This window comes from Nanorana parkeri, unplaced genomic scaffold (genome assembly GCF_000935625.1).
Source record: "Nanorana parkeri isolate BGI_ZX_2015 unplaced genomic scaffold, ASM93562v1 scaffold1475, whole genome shotgun sequence".
In the NCBI taxonomy this organism is placed as follows: Eukaryota; Metazoa; Chordata; class Amphibia; order Anura; family Dicroglossidae; genus Nanorana; species Nanorana parkeri.
In genome coordinates, this window is record NW_017307743.1 from 358,387 (window position 1) to 368,647 (window position 10,261).

Below are 10,261 nucleotides of genomic sequence, written 5' to 3' on the forward strand. Positions count from 1 at the left end.
AAATGCTACTGGACAACTCAGCTGTTGGTAAGGAGGAGAAAAGAGAAAGCCAGGACAGCAGTTTCAGTGCTAGATATTGCCTGTGGACCAATCGCATGAATCTCTAGGCATCATATAAGGAACTACAAGAGGACAGACTAAGGTAGAAGAGCAGGAAAAGAAAGAGTAGAGTAAGAGGGGAAGGACAGGAAAGGGGGGGGGGGTGGGAATACGGAGGGCTGGGCGCAGATCCCCATCTAAGAGGACAGCTAACAAAGAAAAACTCTGCAAGGCGTCTAAGGTGGAGCAGCGCAGAGAAAGGGCTGGAGATTGGTGGAGGAGGAAAAATAGATCCACACACTCCACTGTGTCATAAATTTGGAGAAGGCATCGGTATCATTTGCCAACAGCTCTTCCATACGCATTATGTCATTCACATGGCTTACCCACATTGATACGGCAGGTCAGTATTTTAGAGATATATGTATAATATTGGCCCTAGAATTATTGCTCTCTCTTGCGTGTGTGGCGATACCCATGTGTAGCGCAATCGTCGCTTCCATACGTGGGGCACCCGACGCATGTTTTACGTAACGATGCGTTGAGGACTTACAAAACTTTTTTTTAGTATTTTTACATTTTATTTCTTTTAAACCTTTTATTTTTTACTTTAATTGCTATCACATAGGGGGCTTACAAGCCCCCCATGTGATGGCATATTGGTGGTGACAGATCCTCTTTAAGGTGATACTGGGGTTCCAAAAGACCCCTAGTATCACCTTTCTACTTTACATAAGCCATTGAAGGGCAGATCGCACTTCAATAGCTTATTGCTGGGCTCCAGCAATGACCGCTATGGGACCGGAAGTGATGCAATTTGCATTGCTCCCGGTCTCATAGAACGGGGGAGATCGGTGAATAGACGTTCACCGCTCTCCTCCCTAGCTTCCCACCCACACCTGAGACGCCGGTCCCGGGCTCTTAGGAGGGGCAGTGGAGAGAGCCCGTGAAACACGACGGGGGTGTCAGGTGGGGCGGCCACTTTACCATATCGTAGAAGCGATCTGGCGGCAGCGGAGCCGCCAAAATCGCTTCTACTTTAAAGCCGGCCGCCAACTCTGCAAATATGAACAGAGTCCCGATGGCTGGAGTCTGTTTAACCCCTTCAGGATTCATGACAGATTATCCCATCATGGGTTGTGAAGGGGTTAAAAAAAAACCTTAAGGACCATGACGGAATAATCATGTCATGGGTCCTTAAGGAGTTAATTCTCAGATTTGATATAAGAATATTTTTCATCTGATGGTTTGTTTATCTTTTCCTGCAGATTGCTGAATTTCAGATTTGATGCATATCTGCATTCCTGTAAATTTCTAATTCTTATTTTCGTTTTCTCATTTGCTTCTAATAACTGATCACAAAGTATGGATTGCAGTTACTGCATCCAACTTTAAACTGACATTATTGGTTTATGATTGTTTTTTTTACATTGTACAAATGTTGTCCCAATCCTCCACACCCCCCACCCCCCCAAAGTTAGTTTTTTTAATTTGGCGATTTCCTTATACTTATCCCTGCACAATACAGCCCTTCCTTTTTGAAAATTTTGTTATAAAAAACATTTTCTATAAAAATCCTCTCATTGAAGTCAAAAGGACTTTAAGCCATTTCAAATGCTGATGAAATCACTTACAATAAATGCTGCTCCTTGATGTTTAAAAGTTTTAGTTTCCTGCAAATTAAGCTGGTCCCCTGAGCACTGGTCCTGACTTGCTGTTTTAGAGTGCCTCCTTTCGTAAGTGCTATGGAGTCACCCTTTTGTGTGCGTGTCCACAAACAGACACAGCAAGGCAAGCCACTTTCTGCCTCCCTGCTCTCCTCTCCTTCCTCCCTTCTCCCTCCTTCAAGCTAGTTGATACAGTTGCTGCACTGTCCTTTTGTGATCTTGTACTAGACAGAAGGTGCAGGGGAGCTGAGAAAGTTGGAACCAGCTGTTCAGAAACATGATGATTGTAAGTGGGTAAATATGTACTGTAAAGCAAATGCTTTGCTGGACAATGTATATTTGTTTGTCCTGGATTGATTAGTGAAAAAAGTTTGAGCGTGTAATACTACTTACGGTCTATGCCTGTTTATATTTTTCTGGGATTTTAAAAGGGCCACCGTATCGCTTGATACAGTTTAACACCCATCTGTTAACTTTTTTTAAAGCTGACACTAGCCTCACACTTAGTAAGCATTGTAACTAGGTTAAAAGAGAACTATAGCCACTATAGTTCTCATTTTGGCTATAGTTCTCATTTTGGTCACAGGAGTACATTTACTAATGTACTCCTGTAACCCAAAATTGTCATATAGTGGGCTATTGCCTGCTATATGCTGACAGCACAGAGCCACGTTGGAGCCGGGAAAGATCCTGCTGCCTCTCTAGAGCCGGTGTCTGACCCCTCCTGTCTGTCCCTCCAATCAATGCTGGAGGAATAGAAAGAGGGGAAGGGGTAATCCTTGTGGGGAACAGTGACTGATAGTCAGCGCTCTCTGCAGGGAGAAGCTGTGAGCTGAGCGATCAGCGTTCTGTGATCGCTCAGTTCTCAAGCTATATAGCCGGTCTGTGGCAGCTGCAATGTCACATGCCAGCTCAAACAATTGGGAGGAGTGCATTTTACACTCCCAATAGTTCTCCTTTAATAATACTGATAAAAAGGAAATATTGTGTACTTCCAGCATTTGAGCCTCAGTTTTGAAGTTGCATCTGCAGTGCACAATTTAGGTCTTCTGGTCCAAGGCACAGTGTTCTGTTCAGTCTTTCAAACTCCAGATTACAGTCTTGGGGTTCCAAACTTCAAGAGTGGATCTGACTCCTAAGCCACTATCAGACTTTTGAGTCACAGCACAGCTTCTGGGCTATCACAGGTCTTCCGTCACAAGTTTCCGCCAAATTCTGGTGCAAATCCTTCTGGTCACTTTGATGGCACCAAAATAAATAAAAAAATGACAATAAATAAATGTATTATCCTTGTGCATGAACAGGCTTGTTGGGAGTTGTATAACTTGATAATAGCGAGGCCATGGTTACTAATTCTTAAGGACTCCATACTGACTGGGGAGCTACCAGCTGTTGTACCAATATTTAAAAAAGGTTTGAGATGCTTACCTGGGAATTGTAGACCAGTTGGCTTAGCATCGATATTATGCAAGTTATTTGCGGGTATGATAAAGGACCATATTCATTAAAATGCTTATGGGCATGATATTATAAGTGACAACCAACATGGCTTCAGGAAAGACCGTTCATGCCATACCAACCTGTTAGCGTTCCATGAAGAGGTAAGTGGCAACCTAGACAGAGGAAAGTCAATGGACGTAGTGTACCTTGGTTTTACAAAAGCATTCGATACGGTACCTCATAAACATTTAATTTACAAGCTTGAGTCTTTGGGCATTGATGAAATGGTGTGTACTTGGATAGAGAACTGGCTAAGTGAACGTGTCCAGAGAGTATCAATAGCTCATTTTCCAAGTGGTCCCCAGTTGGCAGTGGCGTGCCCCAGGGTTCTGTCTTGGGGCAATTGCTGTTCAACCTGCATCAATGATATTGGGACTGCCATTAATAGCAATATTTCCGTTTTTGCAGATGATACTTTGTAGGGTAATAAACTCGTCAGAAGACATAGCAATATTACAGGAAGATCTGGTTAAAATAGGGGTTGGGCATCTAAATGTCAGATGAGGTTTAATATTGAGAAGTGTAAGGTTATGCATTTTGGAGTAAAAAATACAAGAGCGAGCTACTCATTAATTGGCCTTCGACATTTGGGAATCGGAGGTGGAAAAAGATTTGGGAGTCCTAGTGGACTGCCGCCTTAATAACGGCATGCAATGCCAGGCAGGTGCAAACAAGGCAAGTAAGGTAATATCAATAAAGTAAAGACAAATCCATAATTCTGCCCCTGTGCAAAGCACTGGTCCGGCCACATCTTTAGTATGCAGTTCAGTTCTGGTCACTGATCAACTGAAGGGATGTCCTTGAACCAGAGAGAGTCCAGAGAAGGGCAACAAAGCTAATAGAGGGGTTAGAGGATCCAAACTATGTGGAAGGACTGCAGGTGTTAAACATGTTCACTCTTGAAAAGAAGAGACTGAGAGGGGGCATGATATTACAAATTATTTAATGTTGATGGGATAATCTGTAATAAGCTGTTTACTGTTAGTTTAGGCCACCGTCTGAAACTGGAAGACAAAAGGTGTAATCTGAAATGGCGAAGGGGATTCTTTACTGTGAGAGCTGTAAAATTGTGGAACCCCCTTCCACAGACAGTGGTATCAGCTGAGAGTATGGAATCATTCCAATACCAATATCATTCCAATAATAATTTTTTCAGTGCACAAGATATAGAGGGGTACAGGTAATCTTAGTAACACACACACAACCCAAAGGTTGGACCTGTGTTTTTATCCAACTGTAACAACTATGTAACTATTCTCCTCATCCACTTCAGTAGCAGTTCAGTGAAAGTTAGGGCTGCAACCAATTAATCGATAGAGAATTGTTGTCAACAATTCTCGTTATCGATTAGTTGGTGTAGATCCCCTAATTCTCCCCTTTGTGCTGGGAGCTGGTGTTTCATCGCCTCTGTGTCCCCTCCGATCCCCGCTGCTCCCAGCGGCGGGGAGCGCTCCATCCCCCCTCCCGGTGACGCCCCTCTGCATGCTTTGTCCTCCCTGATGGGAGCCAGCTGCATGCTGTGGTTTGTGTCCCCTCAGATACCCGCTGCTCTCACCCGCCTGAATTGGCAGAGGCAGTGAGGATCGGAGGGTACACAGACCACTGCATTGGCTATTTCAGATTGACAGCAGGCAGAGGGTGGGTCTGCTACTGCAATCAGCAGAGGAGCGGACCTGAAGGAGAACTTCAGAAATTTGAAATAGCCAATAGTAGGCTAGCTATTGCACCCGTCCACTGCCTGCTGTGTTTACCCCGGCTGAAGCTATTCGAGCATAATGAGCGCTTAAATAGCTTCTTTGAAGTGGAAAGGTGACAGGGTGAAAGGTGACATAGACCCCTAATGTCGTCTTTAAAGAGAACCTGCCACCTCCAATGTGCTATCACATAGGGGGCTTTGGAACCCCCCATGTGATTGCAATACAGTTAAGTAAAAAACAAAAAAAGTTCAAAAAATAAAGTTAAATAAAATGAAAAATACCAAGAAATTGTAACTCCTCCACGAATGCGCACATACTAACAGAATTACAAGTCGGATGCACCTACGTATGAAAATAACGATTGGAACTGCTCCTGTCAGGTATCGCCATGTGTGCCAGAGTGAGAGCAATACAATAATCTTTGGGCCATTATTCATGGCTAACTCTAAAATGATGACCGGGCACTGGAATGTGCTGTACTGCAATGCTGTGCCATTACAAAACATAGTGCCTGCAGTTTTATTCTGAAATACACAAATGGAGTGTTACAAAGTATTTTTAAAAGATGGTATGTAAACTATAAAGTACAAGCCGGTTTGCCCCAGACTTGGTATTGTCTATTCTGGACGCTACCATCTTGGGGGCAAAATTTCAAAATTTCTCCGCTCTTCTAGTGGACCTGGGACCACAGCAATCATTACAGGATAGAGAGCAGAGAGGAGAACATCCATTCTCTGACCTGCTCTCTGTGATCAGTGAGACAGGAACGCTATATTCACAGTGCCCCCTATCTCAGCTGTCGCAGACTGAGCAGAATCTAGCACAATGCAGTTGCTCGATGTTCTGTGTTAGATGGCAGGTTCCATAAGGCAAATCTGTCACCTCCAAACACTATCGCACAGGGTGTTGTTTGCCCTTATGTGATAGTAATAAAGTTTAAGTGAAAAAACAAAACTGAAAAAATTAAAAAGTGATAAAGTTGAAAAATTAAATATGGAAAAAAAATTAAACCAACCCCGTTCCTGCTGCCATCTGCATGTGAATAAGCAGTGCTCTCTAACAGGTTAAATACCATTTTGGTTAAAAAAACATTTTTGTATTAGGACAAGTAGATTGAGCCCCCGCTTTAGTCCTTAGACAAGTATTTATTTTTAATGTCCACACTCCTCTGAGTTATCAGTTACAGCAAATTAGTAGCTTTCATCTCTCTTTTTTTGTAAGACTGAACAAATGTGATGCAATCTGAAATGTGTTATTGGGTGCTGCACAACTCATATCATTGTTCTTTTCATGGTTTTCATATGAGTGTGACTAGATAATGAAAAGTTGGAGATCTACAGTAGCTTAATATGATTACTAATTTGTATACTGATTAGAGTTGTTTTCTTTCATCAGATACTTTTAGGCCCATCTACCGGAATGTCTGGTTCCCTCCCTCCACTCCCTGGAAAATTATAATTTCCTGATTCTGTTGACTGGAAAAGGAAATTTGAAGAATGATGTTTCCTCAACCATATGCCTCCTTCAGTGCTCTGCATGGAACATTTGCTCTACGACTAGTGTGCAATGCTATTATCTGCAGCGCCTGTTTTTTCTTGTCCGAGTATTGTTAAGGAAAACAATGATTAAAAGATACATGTGGACAGTTCATCTTTACACACCAGCCAATCATTCCACAACCGCATTGGGACAGACTTGGTTATGTGTGCCATTACTCACTTGGTATAATGGTAAAAATCTATAATGTATCTGGATTTTTTGAAGGCGTGTGCTAAGGTTTTAATAAATGCATCAGCCCCCTAATCTCACACAGTGCTGGCTGTGACTATCTTTACCTTGCAACTCCGGAAGGAGAAACTGAGGTTACACACTGTCTGCATCTTGTAAGGAGCAGTCTTGGCATAATGTATCACACACTACATTAATATTGCATTTACTGTATGTTTCTGTTTACTGATAATGAGGCCACTGTATTCCTGCTCACAGTTGGGTACATAATAACCTGAATATTTAAAACTCCCATCCAAATGTAACTGCCTACAGTCTACTGTCTCACTCTTCATTAATGTCATCATAGTATTGCCATTGTTTGACCCTGACAAGAAGGGCCATTTATTAATTGTTTTATTTATATAGTTAGAGACTCCCATCAATCTGCAAGACATTTTAGCTACAGTAAGTCATCACTTCAAGCTTAAATAGTTCAATATATTTTTTTATTTTCAAGACAAAAAAAACCCCATAAAATTGAAATGAATACCTTTTTATGTGTTTATTAGGGTGGTTGGGGTATGTGCCTATAGGAAAAAATTAGAGGTATGCCTGGAATATAGACCAACAGACAAAATTTAGGAAAAGTGAGAATAGTAAAGATCTGAAGGATTTATAGCATGGCTTTCACATGGTTGGAGTACATGGGAGTGCTACATGCCAAAGGAAACTTTGTGTACACAAAATAACATTTAAATCTCTTAATCCAAAACTTTGTTTTTAATAGTGAAGGGGAGTGTCAAAACTGCTGTCAGATAAAAAATTTTAGCAATCTGTTTTTCGCTAGAAATGTTTCACTTCCTATCCTGCGGACTCGAAAGGAAGTGACAGGATAGTTTTCCAATGTGAGGGAAATCTTCTTTTAGGCAGTTGTCATGAGTATATGGCTCACACAGGGCTTAGGAACAAAGTGCCTGGAAGCTAAGTGGCGTTAAAAAATTGGCGTTTAAACAATTGAAGTTTAACCAGGGCGGTTGTAACTTATTCCAGGGCGGTGGTATAAATTAAATTTAGTTTAACAAACAAGTTATTGAACGTGCCACTTGTGAACCCCTAAACCTTAGATAAATAAATTACAAATAAGTAGTCTCGATTTACATAAAAATAATATAAAAGTAAATAAGAAGGGTGAAATAAAATAATGTCTTCCATGAGTGGGTATGCAACCAGGTGCATGTCGAGTGCAATGTATGCGTTCCTTGAATATGCCTTTGAGGGGGAATACATTTGCGCAAGATGTGAGCAAGTTGCTTGTTTGGAAACCCAGATTCTGGATCTAAGCAAGAAACTGGCAACACTTTAGGAGCATAACGGTCATGGAAAAGTCTGGACACAACGCACCAGGCTGTGGTGGAGGGGGGGGTTGGAGGAGCAGGATCCCGAGGTGGGGAGCTGGGTTACTGTTAGAAGGCGTGGGGGAGGGAAGAGTGCTAGAGATGTCAGCCCTGATCTGGTTCACCCCAGTAAGTTTGCCAAGTTGCATGATGTTGGGGATACTAGTTCAGGGGGGACTCTGCTGGAGCAGGACGCATCCTCTATCCGGAGGGGGAGTGACTGCTCCAAGCAGAATCTAGCACAATGCAGTTGCTCGATGTTCTGTGTTAGATGGCAGGTTCCATAAGGCAAATCTGTCACCTCCAAACACTATCGCACAGGGTGTTGTTTGCCCTTATGTGATAGTAATAAAGTTTAAGTGAAAAAACAAAACTGAAAAAATTAAAAAGTGATAAAGTTGAAAAATTAAATATGGAAAAAAAATTAAACCAACCCCGTTCCTGCTGCCATCTGCATGTGAATAAGCAGTGCTCTCTAACAGGTTAAATACCATTTTGGTTAAAAAAACATTTTTGTATTAGGACAAGTAGATTGAGCCCCCGCTTTAGTCCTTAGACAAGTATTTATTTTTAATGTCCACACTCCTCTGAGTTATCAGTTACAGCAAATTAGTAGCTTTCATCTCTCTTTTTTTGTAAGACTGAACAAATGTGATGCAATCTGAAATGTGTTATTGGGTGCTGCACAACTCATATCATTGTTCTTTTCATGGTTTTCATATGAGTGTGACTAGATAATGAAAAGTTGGAGATCTACAGTAGCTTAATATGATTACTAATTTGTATACTGATTAGAGTTGTTTTCTTTCATCAGATACTTTTAGGCCCATCTACCGGAATGTCTGGTTCCCTCCCTCCACTCCCTGGAAAATTATAATTTCCTGATTCTGTTGACTGGAAAAGGAAATTTGAAGAATGATGTTTCCTCAACCATATGCCTCCTTCAGTGCTCTGCATGGAACATTTGCTCTACGACTAGTGTGCAATGCTATTATCTGCAGCGCCTGTTTTTTCTTGTCCGAGTATTGTTAAGGAAAACAATGATTAAAAGATACATGTGGACAGTTCATCTTTACACACCAGCCAATCATTCCACAACCGCATTGGGACAGACTTGGTTATGTGTGCCATTACTCACTTGGTATAATGGTAAAAATCTATAATGTATCTGGATTTTTTGAAGGCGTGTGCTAAGGTTTTAATAAATGCATCAGCCCCCTAATCTCACACAGTGCTGGCTGTGACTATCTTTACCTTGCAACTCCGGAAGGAGAAACTGAGGTTACACACTGTCTGCATCTTGTAAGGAGCAGTCTTGGCATAATGTATCACACACTACATTAATATTGCATTTACTGTATGTTTCTGTTTACTGATAATGAGGCCACTGTATTCCTGCTCACAGTTGGGTACATAATAACCTGAATATTTAAAACTCCCATCCAAATGTAACTGCCTACAGTCTACTGTCTCACTCTTCATTAATGTCATCATAGTATTGCCATTGTTTGACCCTGACAAGAAGGGCCATTTATTAATTGTTTTATTTATATAGTTAGAGACTCCCATCAATCTGCAAGACATTTTAGCTACAGTAAGTCATCACTTCAAGCTTAAATAGTTCAATATATTTTTTTATTTTCAAGACAAAAAAAACCCCATAAAATTGAAATGAATACCTTTTTATGTGTTTATTAGGGTGGTTGGGGTATGTGCCTATAGGAAAAAATTAGAGGTATGCCTGGAATATAGACCAACAGACAAAATTTAGGAAAAGTGAGAATAGTAAAGATCTGAAGGATTTATAGCATGGCTTTCACATGGTTGGAGTACATGGGAGTGCTACATGCCAAAGGAAACTTTGTGTACACAAAATAACATTTAAATCTCTTAATCCAAAACTTTGTTTTTAATAGTGAAGGGGAGTGTCAAAACTGCTGTCAGATAAAAAATTTTAGCAATCTGTTTTTCGCTAGAAATGTTTCACTTCCTATCCTGCGGACTCGAAAGGAAGTGACAGGATAGTTTTCCAATGTGAGGGAAATCTTCTTTTAGGCAGTTGTCATGAGTATATGGCTCACACAGGGCTTAGGAACAAAGTGCCTGGAAGCTAAGTGGCGTTAAAAAATTGGCGTTTAAACAATTGAAGTTTAACCAGGGCGGTTGTAACTTATTCCAGGGCGGTGGTATAAATTAAATTTAGTTTAACAAACAAGTTATTGAACGTGCCACTTGTGAACCCCTAAACCTTAGA

At 41.1% G+C, this 10,261-nt stretch overlaps 1 protein-coding gene across 1 annotated transcript in view; it reads left to right on the forward strand.

Annotated features, from left to right (window-relative positions):
* Positions 1–6,657, forward strand: part of TOMM22 (translocase of outer mitochondrial membrane 22) — a 30,823-nt gene extending 24,166 nt beyond the window's left edge. The window contains exon 4 of the mRNA XM_018570188.1: positions 6,299–6,657. Within this exon, the coding sequence (XP_018425690.1) occupies positions 6,299–6,361 (63 nt within the window). The 3' untranslated portion in view covers positions 6,362–6,657. The remainder of the gene's footprint in view (positions 1–6,298) is intronic.
* Positions 6,658–10,261: the final 3,604 nt, after the last annotated feature.